The 20,615-nt window shown below is 36.8% G+C and overlaps 1 protein-coding gene across 3 annotated transcripts in view; it reads left to right on the forward strand.

The window, feature by feature from the left end:
* The window catches only part of LOC122117516 (WD repeat containing planar cell polarity effector), a 254,959-nt gene that overhangs the window by 76,855 nt on the left and 157,489 nt on the right, over positions 1-20,615 (forward strand). For 2 of the 3 annotated variants that reach the window (XM_042691281.1, XM_042691282.1), the window contains exons 7-9: positions 10,064-10,178; positions 12,696-12,829; positions 16,241-16,432. In XM_042691281.1, coding sequence (XP_042547215.1) covers positions 10,064-10,178; positions 12,696-12,829; positions 16,241-16,432 — 441 coding nt within the window. The remainder of the gene's footprint in view (positions 1-10,063; positions 10,179-12,695; positions 12,830-16,240; positions 16,433-20,615) is intronic. The other variant, XM_042691283.1, reaches the window with a different exon arrangement.

Raw genomic sequence — 20,615 nt, forward strand, 5'->3', positions numbered from 1 at the left:
TAAGAGGGCTGATAATTAGAACAAAAGCAAGGAGATGTTCTAACAGGATCATTCTACCACACTGAGGTAGCTTTATGATTTGCCCTGTGGCTTTTTATAACTTAGTCATCAGTCACAGCACTGAGATGTTGTTGGAGACACACAGAACAGGTTTCTTCCACCGTCTTGATCTGGACTGTTCACTGCCTCCATTCCATTGGACACATGTCCTCCATGACAAGAGGACAGCTTACTACAATACCCTCTCTTTATGTGAGCAAGACATTGATTGGAGTTTGAAAAGCCCCCAAAACTACTTGATACAGACATGGGAATCACCTTCACTTTCACTGCAACTTATTTACACCCGGTAAGACTGTGGAGGTGCTAATACATAGAGGTGGTGATCACCACAATGTCTTTAGACATTGACAGTGGTCCTAGTGGCCCAAATCAAGTGTAGTTGGAAATCATTAGTTTAGAGTGAAGGGTGACAGAAAGAAAAACCAGATTGAATATTGTATGGAAGTCAGCTGAGTAGCAAAAGTTAAGGATACCAGTTGTGCAGAAGCATAGAGAGTATAGAATGTTTTTACTAGACCTGTGTTGGTCTCTGCTTTCCTAATCAGACCTTTAGCTTTAACTAATTTTAGGACAGTTAGTCTTCACTCTTCTGACTGGAAATTACTAAAGAATTAACTTTATTGCTATTTATTTTTAAGTATACTTATTATGAACCAATTGTGCTAATATTTATACTCAGTGTCTTTAAAACCCTTCTGTCAGTCTTAAAATATAATACAAAATGAAGTATTCTATTATCAGATATATTTTCCTATTCATTTCTCACCATTGTTACCCCTTTAATTTTAAAACAACTGATAAATGTAAACTTTATCTTTTAATCTTACTCTTTCCTGAATTTGGCCAGGAATATAAATATTGCTCGAGGAATGACCAGTTTTTAAATATAAATACAAAGGTTTAAAGTGACATCATGTGTTTTATAATGAGAATAAGAAAGTGAGATTCCTTAAACTGAAATAGACTTAGCAGGCAGGCACATTTCTAGACACATATATGCTCTGTATTGGAGAACATCACACAGAGCTTTGGGAAACCCAACTGCTAACATGTTTGTATCCAAAAACTCTTGCCTGTTTCCTGTCCTTAAGTTAATTACTCTATAGTGAGTCTATTTATTTATTTTATCGTCTTAACTAATTCAACTGTGTCTCTGTTTTAATAGATTAATCAGGCTTGATTTTTCCCTTTATGCTCAATAAATGTTTGCTGAATGAAAGAATGAATTACAGAAAATGTGTTATCTCCTTTCTAGTAGGTTATCTGCTAAAATAATCAGGGATTCTAGTCTTCATTATAGAATTCTTCAATGTAAAGTTATTTAACTATGTAGTTTTGAGTTTTTTTTTGAGAATTTATCATATAGATTGGAAGGCGTATATCATGATGCAAACTCACTGGGCCTCCAGTAGAGTGTTTCTACAATGCTTTGAGTATTTCCTAGGCCCTAGAATCCTTTCTTTCTCTCTCTCTCTCTCTCTCTCCTTCCTTCCTTTCTTTCTTTCTTCTTTCTTTCTTCCTTCTTTCATTTTTGGGTTCGGTCGTGGGCCTGAACTCTGGGCCTGGGTTCCGTCCCTCAGCTCTTCAGCTCAAGGCTAGCGCTTTTCCACTTGAGCCACAGCGCCACTTTTTCTTTTTGCTTATGTGGTGCTGAGGAATCGAGCCCAGGGCCTCGAGCATGCAAGGCAAGCGCTCTACCACTGAGCCGCCTTCCCAGCCCCAGAATCCATTCTTTGTTGCCTCCCTCGTTTGTAGTGTTTAGCACTCTTGTCTCACACAGAATTCTTTTCTTTTGGTTGGTAGTGGGGTAATCTCTTGGGATTGGTCTGGCTGTCAATAGATTTAACCTACCACCCATTGTCGAGCTTTACTAATGATCCCACATGACTTCCTTTTTTATTCCTTCTCAGGTGTGATAATAATCATGTGGATTTGGGATAGTTTTCTTAATAGTGAAACTATTGAATTCAATGAAATTGTTTGTCACCATAATTACTTATAGTACCATTTCAGAATTTAAGACCAATTGAAACCTAAAAAACCTCCTAAAACCCTAAGTTTAAGACTCCTTTATCTTACATCTGTTCTACTGTTCTTGTCTATCATCATATCTCCATACATCTGTATACATGGTATATGGATCCCTCACATTGTTTATTGTTTTTGGTGTTTTGTTTGTTTTGTTTTTCCAGTCCTGGGGCTCAAATATGGGCATGGGTGATGTTCCTGGGCATTTTTTTTTTTTTTTTTGCTCAATGCTAGTGCTCTGCTGTTTGAGCCACAGCTCCACTTCTGGTTTTTTGGTGATTAATTGAAAATAAGACTCTCAGACTTTCCTGCATAGGCTGCCTTTGAACTGCTATCCTCAGATCTCAGCTTATTGAGTAGCTAGGATTACAGGCATGAGCGACCTGTGTCTAACCTGGTTTTGTGTGTGTGTGTGTGTGTGTGTGTGTGTGTGTGTGAGATGTCATGCAGAAAATGAAAGTTTATTTAAAGAAAGCAATATGTTTTTATTTTGAGGAATATGAAAAGACCATATGAATATAATATATAATTCACTTCTTTCCTTATTTACTGACAATCATTATTGAATTTTGGATATATTCCTTTTTTCTTATATACATATATATCATTTTTTGGTAATTATGTTTGCATTATATATGAATATGTTGTCATGCTATGAACACATATACCTTAATATCCGTTGATCAACCCTTCTCCATCCCTCTCTTCCTCCTACTTTGCCAACCTCTGGTGGCCACTATTTTACCCTCAATTTCTGTGAGATCACTATCTCATGAGAGCACACATATGTCAATACTTGCTCTCTCTGCCTAATTTATTTCACGTACCCTAATAATTTCTAGTTCCACCCATGTTGTTGTGATAGAATTATATGCCTTTTTATGGGCAAATAGTATTCCATAGTGTACATGTAGTAATTTACTCTTTCCATTCATCAGTTGAAGGATATTTAGGGTTTGTTTTTAATCTCTTGGCTGTTATGAACAGTGTTGCAATAAATGTGGGAGTACAGATCTCTCTTCAACATACAGATTATATTTCCTTTGGACAAATGTGCTTTTAGTTAATGTTCAACACCTCTTTGTGGCCTTTTTCCTCCTTATTTTAGGGCTCAGAACATCTTTTTCCATAGGTCTAAGTTGCTGCTCTGAATATTACTTGGGGGGGGGGGGAGGGGAAGTTGTAGGGCTTGCATTGGGGGCCTGGCTGTTATCCCTGAGCCTTTCTCTGCTCAAGGCTAGTGCTCTTAACACTTGAGCCACAACACGATTTCCAGTTTTTGAGTAGTTAATTGGAGATAAGAGTCTCATTGGGACTTTTCTGCCCCAGCTGGCTTCAAACTGCGATCCTCAGATCTTAGCCTCCTGAGTAGCTAAGATTATAAGTGTGAGACACCGGCGCCCAGCTTCCTCTTCACTCTTCATATACCTTCTACCTAAATGAATCAAATAAAAAAAATTCACCCTGTGGGACCTAGCACTGTCTTAACAGAGAGAAGGCAGTTACATGTGGCTCCTAGGGAGGGCCCAGCAGGTTTGGTAGGAGCCTGTGCTGGATATTTTAGGTAGCTGGCTCCTTTTAGTGAAGTCTCATATAGGTTTTCACCTATTGAATAAATGAAACTCACATTTTGGTTATTGTTTATATTTTATTTTGATTGATGAATGCCATCTAATACAGTACTGTTTTTCTTGTGTGAGTATCATTTTATCCTGTTAATTATTCAGTCTACTGCAGACTGTAAGGGTAACAGATTTGCAGTCCCCAGTACCACAAGGGGCAAGGAAGGATGAGAAACCAAATTGAAGAGCTTAGCTGATCATCCTAAGAAACATTTTTTGAGTGTCTGGACAAACTCATCTCTATGGGTTCTAAACTTGGTGAAGAAAATGATGAAGAAGTAAATGCAACAGAAAGAGATGTGCCAAAGCAAAAGTAAGGATAGTTCCAGTCTGGAGAGGTGCCAAGAACAGTATTCAAATTGGGACAGTGTTGAAATCCCATTCACCTTTTGACTGATTCTTCTTTGAGGTTCTCTTTCATTCCTTGTTCACTTCACAGCTGCTCCTTTTGCCACTCAGCCTGCTCTTTTCCATTTTCTGAGTTGCCAGAATCTTCCAACCCCTTGCCAGGAATAGGGCCTTTTTGTCCTTTTTACTTCTTGTTATACCACATCATACACAACAGGTAAGACTAACGCTTTCCTGTTTGAGCTGGAATATTTTCCCTGGAGTTTCAGAACTCTTTTTTTCCTAACTGAAGTTATCTCCTGTACCACATCCAGGATTATCTTTGGCACCAGTACTTGGAAACTTTATGCTCCTCCACAGGCTGTTTTACAGCATTAATTAGGTTATTAATTTATTTGTAGCTTCATATTTCAAAAGTTGGTAACGGGCACTGAGATCTGAAAAGGTAGACATACTTTGATCCTAAAAAGAGCCCTGTCTTTCAAGGATTTCATATCTAAAATATACTTGGAACTCAAAAAATTAAATCCCCCAACAACAAATCCTCAAAGAAACAACTGCCCAATAAATAAGTGGGCAAATGACTTAAAGAGAAACTTCTCTGAAGAAGAAAGAAGGATGGCCAATAGACACATGAAGAAATGCTCAACCTCCCTAGCCATGAAAGAAATGCAAATCAAAACAACATTGAGATACCACCTCACCCCAGTTAGAATGGCAAAAATCAAGAACTCTAATAACACTCTAATAACAACAGATGCTGGAGGGGATGTGGACAGAAGAGAACCTTACTTCATTGTTGGTGGGAGTGTAAACTTGTTCAACCACTTTGGAAAGTAGTATGGAGGTTCCTCAAAAGACTCCACATAGAGCTCCCCTATGACCCAGCAATCCCACTTTTGGGCATTTACCCAAATGCTTACAAACGAGACCACACTAAAGCTACCAGCACAACTATGTTTATTGCAGCATTATTTACCCTAGCTAAGATATGGAACCAACCCAGATGCCCCTAAGTAGATGAATGGATCAAGAAAATGTGGTATATATACACAGTGGAATTCTATGCCTCCATCAGAAAGAATGACATTGCCCCATTTGTGAGGAAATGGAAAGACTTGGAAAAAATTATATTAAGTGAAATAAGCCAAGCCAAAAGAAACATAGGTCCCATGGTTTCCCTTATTTGCAATATCTAGTATATATATGAGTCAAGCAGAAAAGGTCAGATAAGGTGAGGTTAGGAAAATGAACCCTAAGATATGTATTTTAATGTTTTTTTTTCCTTTCATGCAGTTGTTTCTAAAGCATAAGATTATTTCTTTGTTGCTTTGTATGTCCTTCCCCCACAGTATAACCCCTGCTTTCACTGTATTTGATGTCGGTATAATTTGTGGAGGGGAAGGGGAAAAACAAGTCGTTTAAATAAGGATACAGGTGGACCCGTTGCAACAATGAGAAGTACAAGTTGTCATGTTGAAAATGAAATTTACAACTTTGGTGGGGGTGTGGGGAGGATTGGGTGTGGGGGCTGGGGGAAGCTGGGAAGGGATAGGAAGGGTAAACAAAGGAGGAGGCTACAATGCTTGACAAGAAATGTACTCATTATCTTGCCCATGTAATTGTAACCCCTCTGTACAGTATTTTCACAATAAAAAAGAAAAAGAGCCCTGTCTTTAAATACTGCTAAAGGTTGGCCCCAGAACTTAGACCTTGGACTTCTCTCTCTTTCCACTCATTTTTAAAGAGTGCTTCTATGACCTTAAAAACTTCCTTTATATTGATGGCTCCTGTTCCCATCCTTGATTATACTTTAGATTCATTTCTAATTGTCTACTTGATTTTTCCACTTGCATTTCCATAAACACCTTAAATTTAACTTAAGCAAAACCAAGCTCTTGATTACCCATAATCTAAATTTGCTTCTCTAGCATTATTTATATCAGTACCTGGTTGCTCAGGCCAAACACTGTATTTCTCTTACGTGCCACTTCCAAGTTTTAGATTAAGTGCTACTGGATATTGTATAGCTCAAGTCTGTCTGCAAATATTTGTCTTCTCTTGTGAGGACCTCAAAAGAGCCTCCTATGCTTCCCCTTTTGCCCTTTCTCCCTTTAAAATGCAGATTGTCATTTCATCCAGCATAAAGCTCAATTGCTCCCCATCAGCAGGGTCCTGGAAAGACTCACCCTTGACTCCTTCTGGCCTTCACCCTCTGTGAACATCCTTGAACTCTCTTCCCTCCAGCTGTACTGGCCCAGCTTTGCTTAAGTCATCCCGGGCCCAATCCAACCCGAAAGAATATGCATTTGCTGTTCTCTCTGCTTCAGATTTCCTTTCCTCAGATGTTTATGTGGTGTACCACTTCTCTTTATTTGCTCAGGTCCCATTTTCTCAAAGAGGCATTTTGATATATTAGTCATCCTGCCTAAAATAGCATCCTCCTAAAATCTCTATCTTACTGTTTGTTTCCTCTATAATTTTTACTTCTATTTAACATTTTATTTTGTTGCTATTTATTTATTTATTGTCAATTGTGGGGCTTGAACTCAGGGCCTGAGTCCTATCCCTAACCTTTTTTGCTCAAGGCTCATGCTCTGTTACTTTGAGCTACAGCTCCACCTCTGGTTTTCTGGTGGTTAATTGGAGATAAGAATCTCACAGACTTTCTTGTCTGGGCTGGCTTTGATCTGTGATCCTCAGATCTCATCCTCTGGAGTAGCTAGGATTACAGGTGTGAGCCACCAGGACCCAGCCCCTATTTGACACTTTAATTGGCTAATATCCTTGTTCAAATGCAAGCTCCATGAAGATTGAGAGGCCAGAGACACTCTTGCATTGTTCCCTGCTGTATCTTTATAATCAGAACAGTGAGATGAATGATGGAGTGAATGCCAGTGAATGGATGAGAAATGTTTTGGATGGGGCTGATAAGGTGGCTCAGTGGTAGAGCGCTTGCCTTGCATGCATGAGGCCACCCTGGGTTTGATTCCTCAGCACTACATAAGCAAAAAGAAAAAAAGCTGGAAGTGGTGCTGTGGCTCAAGTGGTAGAGCGCTAGCATTGAGCTGAAGAGCTGAGGGACAGCGCCCAGGCCCCCCCCCCAAAAAAAAATGTTTTGGAGCACAGGCTCCATGGTACTCAAGTCACTGCTCCTACTTCCCTTGATGGGCAGAATGCACATTTCCACTGCTCATGACTCCCTTCTGTTAAATAGTATTAATTTCATTTTCACCTGCTCCCTCAGGCTGCACTTTCCTTCTTCATTCCACAAAAATAGCCTTTTAGAACTAATTTTAAAACATAACACGTGCTGACAAACAGGGTAGTTTCTGTTAGGAGATGAGGGTTCTTTTGTGATATTGGTTACAACTCAACTGGAGCCCTGATGTTCTATGTCTAACACTGGATCTAACCTAAGTAGATGAGGATATACGTTGTCATTGTTTGCTGTAGCAGGGGATCTTGAGAGGCTGGGCAAGTGCTCTGCAACCGAGCTACATCCCAGCCCCAGGCAGAGTACTGTGAGCACACATCCTAGGAGGAATGGTAGAACGACAGTCATTTCGAACACTGTGTGACAAGCATTACTTAATGCTGTTTGCAAAACACTAATCCTGGTCCTATGAAGTTTATAACTATCATGTCTATTTTCAGAAGAGGAAATGACGGTTCAGAGAGGTTAAATAAACCCCCTCAGGGTCACACAGTAGTAAGAGATAGGGCCAATGTGGATTTCAGTTCATGCTCTTAACCATCTTTGAATATTTGAAGAGCCACTACTGAAAGCAGGCTAGAGTGGAAGTTCTTAGAAGTCAGGTTTAGCCTTAGCCAAACATTCCAGAGTTACGACCTCTCAGTCTTCTCAGTACACTGAGAATGTAGCCTCTAACAGGACCAGTAACAGAACTACCTCAGACTTACTTGCTTCTATGTCTACTAATAACCTATATTTATTCTATTTTAAGGATTACATTTGATACATTTTTGAGCCATTTATTTTAGACCAACACTCATTTTGTTGTTGTTGTTGAATGAAAAATGAATGCTATTTAAATTGATTAATTTTTGAGCCATTTATTTTATCACAACATTCATTTTAAATGCTATTTAAATTGAGGAAAAGAGAAAAAATTAAAAATTGATTCTAACGGTCTCATCTTGGAAAAGCTTTCCCGTGGGGCAATCGGCCTGATCACTGGCAGTGCTCGTCTGCTGTGCCCTTGAAGGAGTATTGTAGAAGGAAAATGCCCCACATTTCCTAATCCTATGATGACTTTGTTAGGATGCCTTCTGTAAACACGTGTTGAGCACCTACTCTGTGTCTGGCATTTTTCAAAGCACTGAAGATGAAAAGATAATGCAGCTTAATCAATGTCTTAATCAAAGGAACTATTATCAACTAAGAAAAGAAGCAATTAAGAGTATAGCTGTAAAATTCAGTAGATAAACAGAAAAAGACTTTCGAGAGATTTGAACAAAATAGAAAGGGTAGAAAATGAAGACAACTAGGCTTCATGAAAGGTGAGCATAGAATCTTTCCTGTCTGAGAAGGGAGAACTTTTAAGTGTGAAGACCATATGCTATGGTGCTGGCAGGGAATTCCCACTAGAATAGTATATTAGCATTTGCCTTCAAGATAAGATTCAGGGCTGGATGTAACTCAGTAGTGTAATTAATTTGTAAAGTATTTTGACATTCCTAGAACAAATACATCTTGTCTTACTTTAGTCTCCAGAACTCATAAAGATGACGAAGTCTCCTTCCTCCCTGTCTCCACTTCATAGGCCAGTAAATGCACTGACTTGGAATGAATGAATCCATTAAACTAAGTAAAAGTAAGGTTCTGTGGATTAGGACAAGGACTCATGTAGTATAGACAAAGGGATCTTTCTGTTTCTTTGCTTCATGTGCCTGGAATCTCTTGGATGGTGGGGGAATAGGGGCCCTTCATTCTAGGACTTTGGTCCCTATATAAGCTTATCTTTCACAGATGTCAAATGTGTTTGAATGAAATCACTGTCTCTAGCTGGGACTTGATGCCCAGGTGGGTGGGGATTTCCCCTGTTTTGTTTAAATCATAGTTGTCTTTGGGTTTGGCTAGCATGTGCATGATTAGTTTACTGACAATTGGTTTGTTCCTTCTTATACCATATGTTATTCCATGATTCATCAGCTTTGAGTCTGTTGCCTTGAAGGTGAAACAATTTCTTCCAATGTTGATATTTCAAAATCTCGTAGATAACAAGCACACACATATGCAGAGTCCTTGCAGAAGTTTTAAACATTTGGAGATGAATGAATTATGCTGCTACAAATGGAAAGGAGCAATGACAAATTGTAATGGTGGTATCCAGTCATCCTTTGTTGGGTGGCTGCTTGAATGCTGATATTGATAAAGCCTGGATGCTTATCTTTCCTTGTGACATTGCTTATGGTTGTGTTGTTTATGAATTTAAAGTGTTTTTACTTAATTGCCTTAATTTACATGTATTTTAATATTTTTAGACTGACATGATCTTTAGTTTTGGAAGTAGGGCTTAAATTCCATTTATATAACATTATCTGTTTATATTCTAATGGTGGTTTCTCTTCTGTATGTAATGTATAGCAATGATTATTCAAGCCTCTAGAAATGTTCTTTTAGCTTCGGATACAAATAATAATCTCTGAAAATATTTTAATAGAGCACATTTTCTGAATGCAAAACAAAGCAGTCATTTCTGCCTAGGCACTTTCTAAGTATTTAGAAGATTAAGTTTCTAACAAACACACATTAAATTAGCTTTCTGCATACAGCTCTAATCGATGCTCTTAGGACATGGCATCATTTAGCCACCTGTCTCTTTTTAATCATGGTGTTTTTCAGTGGAGTGAAGCTTTATAATTTCATGGTGTAAATACATGTATAAATATTTGTCTACATTTGTACATTTGGAGAAATTTTTAAGAGATTCTAATTTTCCACATCTTCCTCTCCCCTCTTCTTTACCTGGTTTTAGCTCCTCTTTGGTTCAGGTGTGCTTGTGTCCCTAAGCCTTTCTGGGCCGCAGCTGGAGAAAGTGGTGATTGATAGAAGCTTGGTGGGGAAGCTCGGCTCAGACACCATCAGCGATGGTAATTACCCCCATGTGCAAATCAATTGCCTACATTAACAGTGGGGCAGGAGAAATAGTGTGTCAACAGGTAGACTAATTATTAACACTAGGGACTTGCAAACACAACAAGTAATTGCTTGTAATAGCGTACTTACAACCCCTGGGACCAATATAAGTCTCCACTAATATTTAATACCAAGGTCTTTTTTTCTTCTTGCCAAGTGTTAGACTCATATTCTGGGTATTTTCTACTCTTTTCTTTAAAAATGTGAATATATTTTGAAAATAAGCTTGTTTTTATTCTTTCAAGATCATTCCTCTATTATTATATTTAATAATAATATTACTATTAATATTCTTTCTGGTGGTAGTGGGCCTCATGCTTGTTGAGCAAGCATTCTACCACTTGGACCATGCTTCCAGGCATTTTTGCCTTGTTTTTCAGATAAGATCTCACACATTTTGTATGGAGATCTAATGATCTGGGACTGTGATCTTTCTCCTTCCATTTTTTTGCAATAGCTGGGACCACAGGCAGGAGCCACTGTTTCTGACTTGCTTATTGAGATAAAGTCTTGCTAACTTCTTTTTTACCCTGTTTGGCATTGACCTACAATCCTCCCATCTGTGGTTACCAAGTAGCTGGGCTTATAGGTGCATACCACTTAATACCTGGTCCTCATTTCTTTAATAACACAAATTTGTCAATACAGATCCTAGTAAAATGGCATTAGAGCTTATTTAGGAAGACATTTTGTTACTAGTCTATGACTACTGACATTTGAGAGATTTGAAACTTTTCTAAATAAGGAAAATCAATTCCAGATATACTGGCTCTACTGAGTGAAAACACAAATAGTATATAATTGGTACAAAATACATAAGAAAATGTTTTAAGTCATTCACTGAATAGGAAAACCACTATTGAGTCATAAAGTCACAATGCTTGATGCCAGACTATCTGTGTTATTTCAAGAAAAAAAAAGTAGAATTATTTCCATCTTTATATAAAGTTAAAGAAACTGAAGCTGAATGACATTGGAACATAGCGAGGCTTTTATAGCTGGAAAGTGACTGAGCTGAGATTTGAACATAGGTTCTGATTACAACACCCATTTTCTTTCTGCTATAGTATGCGGACTCCTGAATTTTTCAGACTTTGTCCTTCTGTTTAAGGCAAAAGATCCAAAAAGAGATTCCATTATATGAAATAATGAAATTGGTCAGTATCTTAAATTGAACAAAGGAAAATGTAGTATAGTAGAAAGACAGAAATGAGAGTGAAGAGACCTGTCCACCGTGTGCTCTCACTAGCAGCCTCTGAGTAAGTCAGACATAATCACATCACCTTAAAAAAAGTGCTCTGCAGGATGGTTATAATTAGCAACATTACTGATAATAACAAGCGGGGCTAGGACTGTCAGGATGCCATTTCCCCTTCCATGTAGGAGGATGATGTTAAGGGAGCTTCCCTATGGAAGATGTTCCATTTTCATATTCTAAGAATTGAACCTTTTGTTGACATTACAAATGAAATAGTGACTGTGATGACTTTGTCATTTTGATGCTCCTCTATAAGAATTAAAATGAGACTTCCAATGCTATTCGTGTGAGTTATCTTTTTTCACTTGTTTCTTTTATTTGTACCCAAAATAATACACTCTCATGGGACATGATAACAATGTGGTTTCTTGGCAGTTCTCCAAATTCTCCTGTTATTGTGCAGATCCACTGTTGGTCACTGCTTGCACGGCCAGGGGCATGGAAATAAAGAAAAATGTATAAGACATTCAACAATTTCTTTATGCTAGGAACAGTGAATTTCTCAAATAGCCATTATGTGTTTTATCAGTAATTTCATAACACATATGGCCCTTCATGTAAACCATGATATTATCTATTCACTTTATACTTTATGAATAAGGCTATAGAAATAATCTTTGGCAATCTTCATTGTTAAATATTAATTTCTGTAATATATAAATGGAGTAAAATATACTTTTTTTCATTTGACTTGTATACTGTCAAAAGAAGAATCATTGGTTAAAAATTAAATTGGTGAATCTAAATAAAATTTAGATTGGTAGAGAACATTTATCACTTTACTCTCAGACGGCTTACTAGTGTAGAAACATGGAATTAGAGTGAAAGCACAAATGAAAGTATTGTTTTCATGTTTGCACTGCGGCATGAAGTAGTCATCTTGTATGCTTCTGTAGCCTTGATTCCATATCTGTCTTAATTGTGGTAGCTCCCAGATGTCAATTTATATTAAAATAGTCACAGAAACAAAAAGAAGACCAAACAAAAACAAAAACTAAATCTGTATGATTAAATTGATGGTTGTTATTTATTCATGATATCCCTAATACTTTTATAAAATATCATGACCATATTTAAAGGACTACAGATTCGAATTAATTCACCTTCTGAAAGCAGTTTTTTTTTTTTTTTAACACTTCTGTGGAAAACAACCTATTAATTCGTCACAATTTTATTCTAACTTGGTAACATCAAATCTTTTTTTTTTTTTAAGCTCTTCTCACAGACAGTTTCATCATCTTATCATTTTTGGCACAAAACAATCTATGTTTCATTCAGTTTACAAAGAAGATGGATTTGTCTGATGTAAATAAAAGACTGGAAAAACTCTCGGCCTTGGATTATAAGGTACAGCTCTCAATGTATATAGTTATATTACTAATTAAGATATACTGGAGTATCATATGAGTTACCGTTATAACTGTTATTCTTGAACACATCTGGATTTCAGAAAACTGAATTAATTACAGGATTAAGGTTGATTTACTACGGTGGCCATCCTAAGTTTTCATTTTTACTATTCAGTTATAACAGGGACATATTTGGAGCAATTTTTATAGTAGTTATGAAAGTCAAAGACAGGTAACAGAGGCAAATAGCATTTTTCAATTTTTTTTTTTTTGCCAATTGTAGAAAACCATTCTCATTTCCCATTAGGAGCCCTGATTTCCACTTCACAAGAATCAAAAGAAGGAAGAAGGCTCTTTCAAAAAAAGTGCAATAAACAAAGAGTGGGGAAATCCCACCCCTATTCCCAGCTATAAATGGTGAAAATGCAAAAAAAGAAATTTCTTTTAGATGTATGTCTTCCTTCACTAACTCCAGGTAATTTGTTTCCTTGTATCAGGCAGGGACTTTACATCTGTTAAGGCAGGATTTTAATTTAAAATGATGTGTTTAAATTTTGCCACATTACATTTTAACTGCTAGGAAGGCATATTCTCTGCTAGGATGAGTATCTAATACATTTTCCAGGCTGTTTCAGTTCAAGGCCTCCTTTCAGCAATGACTTGTGTTTGCAAGATTGATCCAGCCTCTGTGACGTGGATTTGAGACAGTTCACTGTTCACTGGGAACAGAGCTGATATACAGCTTTCTTAAAAAAGATGCACACTTATGCCATACCTAGAGTTTATATAGCAAGGGCAAAGATTTTTTAGACATCAGCTTGCTGGTTTGTAATTTGTGTGTGGTTTTAGAAGACTAGTATTTAACCTAACTTTGTGCACTTTGGGATCATTTCTTATGACTGAGGTGGTAGCAGGGAGGATTTCATTTTGTTTACTAGAAGCATCTATTCTTATAAAAAGGGTTTTAAAATGGAATGAAATGCATGAAATAGGTTTCCAATGTGGTAATAAGCTATAGTGTGGTTTTCTTTATAGCTTTGTGGGGCTCATCTATGAAACTTGATATAATATTGACTTCCTTTAATTGGAAATATGTAATATATGTGTTATACTTAATTACCAAAACAATTTTTCCTTTAGCATTCCAAATGGCTAACTGCAGATTCACTTGAAACATTATTTAGCTGCTAAAATTGGTCCCTAAAATGCAACATTATGCATTAACCCATGTCATTTAGAATAAGCATGGTTAGTGCTGTTATAAAAACCATGTATGATTAGTTCCTCCATCTTAGGTGTGAAGAATAGCTTGGTAAAGTCTCCTGAACTGAAGGATAGTAGCTACCTGTTAGTGAGAGCAGAGAAAATACCAGCGTGTCAGTTTTTCTTATGAAAACAGAAGGAAAACAGAGCTAGCATTTGAGTCCTTGCATACCTTAAATAAGAGAATTAACTCTATTATTTCTTCTACCTCTGGATTTGAAAAATTAGGAGTGTGAGCCTTCCACCTCACTTCCATACATTACAGAATTAATTTGTTTCCTTTTGGAAAGCCTATGGATTTCATTTCCTGTTTCAATATTTAAAATATAGATATATGATAATTAGTAAAAACTGCCATTTCTTCATTGGAAGGATATTTTAAGAAACTTACTCATTTTCCCTGCCCTCTTAATCATCATGAGAGACTACTGATACCACTAAAACTCATAGGAAATATGAAATTTCAAATAACAACTCATTTGCATTATGTGAGAAATTAAAATGCCAATCACTCATTTTAAACTATTTTCTCATGTTGAGATTTGTAAGTACTATGCCTACTTGGCAAGTTGGACATTAAGATGTAATGTGTATATATGTGTTTTTAAAGTACTTAGCAATTCTATTATGCTATTGCTCTCTAATGAGAAGAAAGTTAAAATGATTATATTGAGGCCATAGATGTATTTTCACTTAAAATCACAAAGTACATCTGGGTTTTGTCATGGCCCATTTGGATTTTAGCACAAGGAAGTTGTATCAAATCTTATCATTCTGCTTTCTTCAGTTCCTTACCATAATTTAATTATTTCAGATTGAAATAATTTTGGTTAAGAAAATTTATCCTGAAACTGTTGACCTTTAGCAAGTTTTCCTGTCTACATTTTGAAAATGCAATTCAATTTAACAATGAAGGGATAGCTCAAGGAGTTAAATGTTTACCATGAGAGAACAACACTGGTAATTACTTTGATTTCGGTTCCTTTTGATGTGCATTCAGAGGATGAAGAGGTCAATAATATTATGGCCATGCAAATAGAAAAGGGTTCCTTTTGACCATTTTGAAAAAAAAAATAGCAGAGGATTATTAAAGCATTAACCTTGATTTTAATGGCCTTGGTTGAGTGGTGAGATCACAATTTGGATGAGCCTGATTATTTACTAAATACAATACATAAATGCAACGGGTTCTTAACACCCATTGCACTCTGGCATTATCGCATTACTGCCATCCTTTGTTGCCTTGCAGACAGGAATATGAAAGCAATCTGTCATGTAGTGAGACTGGCTCCAGAAGCATTTCTCTGATAAGAAGACCCCCTGCCCTTTGCTAGTGTCTGGTCCAGTAGGCTTAGCCATGCGCTTAATCCCCAGAAAGTGGTTCGATTATTGCTGACCAGCAATGGCAAGATAGTTTTTTTTTTCTTCCAAGCTATCAACCTTCCATTAATTCCTTAAGCAGAAATACGGTGCAATCTATATTTCCTTGGCATGTGTCACCCAGATGGTGTCGTGCTTATGTTTTCAAATAACCATGTTCCAAAATAACATAGTTTGAATAATAAATTCTACAAATCCTTCCGAAGAAAGAAAAGCATAATTCTCAGAAGCCGCATAAACTTTTACGCATGATGCTGTGGCTTATCCCTTTTATGTAGAATATATGTGTATATGTCTTATATATTCTTTGTAAGAGATATTTGCTCAAGTTGTTTTTCCTTTGATTGTTGTCAGTCATTGTTAACATGTTATGTCTTAAACAGTACTCAGACATCCTTGGTCAGCAGTACTGAACTTGTCATTTAATATAGCTGGTCTTGAAACCTATGTGTAGGTCGATGCTGTCAAGCAACCATGACTGTACATTTTGGTATTGATTGGAATTGCTATATCCAATTCCTCCCTAACTCACATTTCTTCTTTTTCCTTTCCTCTGCTAAAAATGGGGAGAATTGTGAACATATGTCTTTCTTATGTATGTGTCAAAAGAATTTGGTAAATTCTGACACCCTCTGAAGATGCATGTTTAACATGCATATTTACTTGCATGTATCTACATTTACAGATGCTTTAATTTTGTAATACTTTGAAGATTTTACATCTTTTCAAAGAAATGTTTCTCAGATGCTTTTCTTTTAATCATTAGATTTCTTATTTTGAAATACCTGGCCCAGTTAATAGGACAACGCAGCGTCATCTAGCTATCAACTGCAATCAGGATAGAGTTGTTTGTTGGTGGCCACTCGTCAATGATGATGCTTGGCCTTGGGCCCCAATTTCTTCTGAGAAGGACAAAGCCAATCTGCTTCTCCTAGGTTGTGCTCAAGGAAGACTTGAGGTAAATTTAAAATAATCATTTACATTTTAATGAAATGCAAGTAAAATTGTATTCATTTTTCTAAAGTAAATGTGTATACTTTTTCAAACCTATAATTTATGTTTTCAGCTATTCAAAAATGAAAATGGCATATAAAATGAAATCCTAAAAAGTATCATAGCTAGGGGATAACTAGAAAATTCTAGGGCTGACTGGAATAGCATAGCGATTAAGAGCACAGGCGTCCAGGTTCAGATCCTAGATCTGCTCCTATGTAGCTCTTTCTGCTTGAGCAAGTTAACTTAGCCCATGTGCTGTAGTTTCAGTAACAATCAATATTTGCATATAACAAACTCTGAATCACTCACTGTTGAATACCATTATTAATTATCATTAGCACTAGCATACTGTTTGCTCATGATTTCGTGCCTATGTCACAACTGGGTACAGTAGCTGGCACCTTTTAAGCCTAGCCCACTCAGGAGGTGGAGAGTGGGAGAATCATGGTTCAAGGAAAGCCCAGTCAAAGAAGCTAGCAAGACTCCATCTCAATAAAGAAGCTGGGCATTGTGTAGCATATGGGTCATCCTGGCTACACAAGAGGACTTATACAGAAGGAGTAAGGTCTGAGGCTGGCCCTAGGCAAAAGCATGAGACCTTACCTGAAAAATACTAAAGCAAAGGGAGCCTGACTCCCTTCCAAGCTCAAATCCTTTAGTTAAATTCTCAGTACTGTCAAGGGGACAAAAAGAAAAGACTATGTTCCCAATTATTCTTTCCAAAATTCAATCAATTAACATATATTAGTTAAATACCCATTCGCAAGCCCTTGTAGTAAACTGTCGGGGGAAGAAATTTAAAGAAGGTACAGAGCAGTGTCCTTCTCAGTCCAGAATCTTATATTTCATGGAAGCAAGGACTGATCTACAAGATGAGGACAATATCCTCACTCTAGCTATTCCCGACAATGACTTAGTCACTCATTCTTATAGACAAACTTCTGTCTTCCCTTCTTGTTAAAATTTTGCCTGGGTGAAACAGGATGTTTGGCCCTACATACTTCTGGTTTTATAAACTTTCAGGCTATCTTTATTATTTCTTTTATTTTTGAGACTCATAACCCTCCGGATCCACCCTCTCAAGTGCTGAGAGTACAGATGTATATACCATACTCTGCTTCAGCCTGTCTTTTAAGACTGAAGAATCCAAATATATTATGTATGATATGTTTGTCCATCAGTTTTCCTCTCTATCTGCTATAGATTTCATTTCTTTTCTTTTGGAGCTCTTCTAGTTCTGCTGCAATGACTTTTATGTTATGATTTAGGTCTAGGTTTTGTATATTTCCTCTTCATGTCCACCATTTTAGTAATCTTAGTTCTAGAAACTAATTAAATAAATGATTTTTTTAATCAAAATCATTAATGCAATTAAGCTAATTAGAAATCTTAAGTGTTCAGATATATAATCAAAGTAAAAATAAGTAAATCAGCCTTTGATTACACATGAACTAATTACCTTTAATCAAATTGAGTGCATTAATCTGAAAGCTGGATTTCCTAAAAGAGTATACAGAAGGTTTACATACCATCTAGATGGTGTCATCTAGATCATACTTCCAATTGAACTAACTGGGTCTGCCTGTTGATTATACCATAGACTATGTGATTCACGTTTACTCCCTGTAAGCTAATGCCTGCTTCTAGATAATTCTGTGCTCTGGCTTTGAATTTTAGGTTTTTGTTTGTTTGTTTGCTTTTAAAAAACAATAGATATAGACAAGAGTGGTCCTTCCCAGGTCCCTGTCCAGTCTGAAAGGTGCATATCTTGATTTAGTCATTGCCTGCTTAAATATTTTCATTAGAGACTGAAACCAAACTCAACCTTACCTCTGAAAAACTCACAGTAATTGTCTTTGACCAACCTTTATTTACAGTATTACTGTCTTACATAAACCTGTGCCCCGGCCAAATGGATCTGATCTACTCATTGCCTCATTATTTCCCATTTTCTTCAAGTCATGCTAACAGTGTTTCTGCCTGAAACAGGCATGCCATTCAGCAGTTATGGAGCCTGCCATGAGTAAGCACTGTATTTCATACCATGAGATTGAATGAGGAACTGTCCTGCCTGCAAGAATATTAGTGTCTACTGTTGAGAGGCAAATACGACCATGTGTAAGGAAGTGTATAAAAGTGTGAACGGTGCTGTGGATAGAATATGTAAACTGTAATAGAATTCATAGAGAGTGGTTGATTCTAGAGAGATGGTAAGGAAGGAGGATTAAAGAAAGCTTTACAATGTGCTGGAATGAGATTGGTATACAATTTTATTTACCTTACTTATCCTTTAGGTTTAATATCAATGTTGTACTATCCCTGTGGAGAGATTTGCTAGCTTTTTCTTCTTTTTCTTTCTGTAATAGTACAAAAGAGAATTATCTGATACTTGAAATTTTAGTGAAACTTGCTCTATTAAATTACTGAGAAGGATAGACTTACTTTTAACTACTGATTTTATTTTTAAAGAATCTGTTTAGGGGTAGATTCTAATTTTTTGGATTCTTTTCTATAAGTTGTACCTTTATAAAATTATCTACTTTATGTAACTATTTGAGCTTTTCATAAAGTTGTAAACAGTATTTATATACGTCTTCTTGGATGTATGTGCTGTGAGGATTAAATCCAGGGCCTCTCCCAGACTAGGCTAGTGCTCCACCAGTGAGGCACACTCTCACTAGGCAGTTTTTAATTCATTACTGTTGTCAAGGTGATGTACAGAGGGGTTACAGTTACATATGTAAGGTAGTGAGTAAACTTCTTGTCAAAATTATTACTCCCTCCCTCATTTTTCTCCAACTTTCTCTCTTCCCAATCCCTCCCCCCCTCAAATTGTACAGTTAATTTTCAACATATTGTCTTTGAGTATTGCTGTTGCATTTGTTTGCCCTTTGTATTTGGTCTTACTATTTTGTTTTCCTTCCCTTCCCTAATTCAAACATATATACAAGACCTAGGGTACAAAAAGCAAATACAGTGACAACAGGGGATAAATCATAGGGGGGAAAGCACAAAAGAAAAAAGAAGTCACATAGTACATTAAAAACTACAACAACAAAGAAAAACCTCTTGTTTCCATATCTTAGAGTTCATTTTTCTTTTTACTGTGCATAGTTCATCTTCTTGGCAAGAGCTTTGTCCTTGGATTTGGCTTTTCCAGTTATTCTATTGAAATTAACCTATTGGAAATATTCTTGCAAGTTTTGTTTTCAAAAATTCAAGTGAATATTGATACGTATTAAGACAAATGGTTTTTTGGAAGAAACAAATAAATAATTGTTCCACTTTTGTGCATATGAAGGCTTAATCTTTAATCATGAAGTATAAATTTTTTTTGAAAACAGAGTATGATATACTTAAAACCACCAATCTACTGAAGTGTATGCTCAAGTATATCTATCTATTTATTTATTTGCCACTAGCAACCCGGGTACTCCTTGAACTAATTATCAGAATAATGGTACAATATGCTTTTTTTTTTTTTTTTTTCTGGTTCCGGGGCTTGAACTCTGAGTCTAGGCACTGTCCCTGAGCTGCTTTTGCTCAAAGAGAGCAGTCTCCCACTTGAGCCACAGTGCCACTTTCAGCTTTGGAGGTAAGAGTCTATTCCTGATCAGGCTTTGAATCATCACCCTCAGATCTCAGCCTCCTGAGTAGCTAGGATTACAGGCGTGAGCCACCAGCTCCCAGCTACAATATGCTTACTAAAATTCAAATGTAAACAAACAAACAAACAAAAAAGGAAGTCACAGCAGTCTTGTAGAGGAGAAATTTAATCTTTACATCTGTTAAGCTATAATTTTGGGAAGAACTTCCTTTCTGGATTCAGTCCAAAAAGATAATAAGGTGTTATTTGGACAATGTCAGGATCCTAGAGCAGTCCTTGCTAGTCTTGGCTACGTGTTACAATTACAATCACCTGCAAAGCTTTTGGGAAGGGGCCCACCCAGACCAGTTCCTTTAGAATCTCTGGACCGGAGGGGATATCTGGAATCTTTCACAGTTTCCCTAGGTGATTCTCCTGTGCATTCAAAGTTGAGAACTACTGCAAACATTAAAAAAAAGATTAAACCCATCTTTTTTACATAACAGACCATGGAAAGGATAAAGTCCACACACTGAAGCAAATGAGAGTTTAACAGTAG

Source organism: Dipodomys spectabilis, unplaced genomic scaffold (assembly GCF_019054845.1).
Source record: "Dipodomys spectabilis isolate Male_0828 unplaced genomic scaffold, ASM1905484v1 ptg000141l, whole genome shotgun sequence".
NCBI lineage: Eukaryota > Metazoa > Chordata > Mammalia > Rodentia > Heteromyidae > Dipodomys > Dipodomys spectabilis.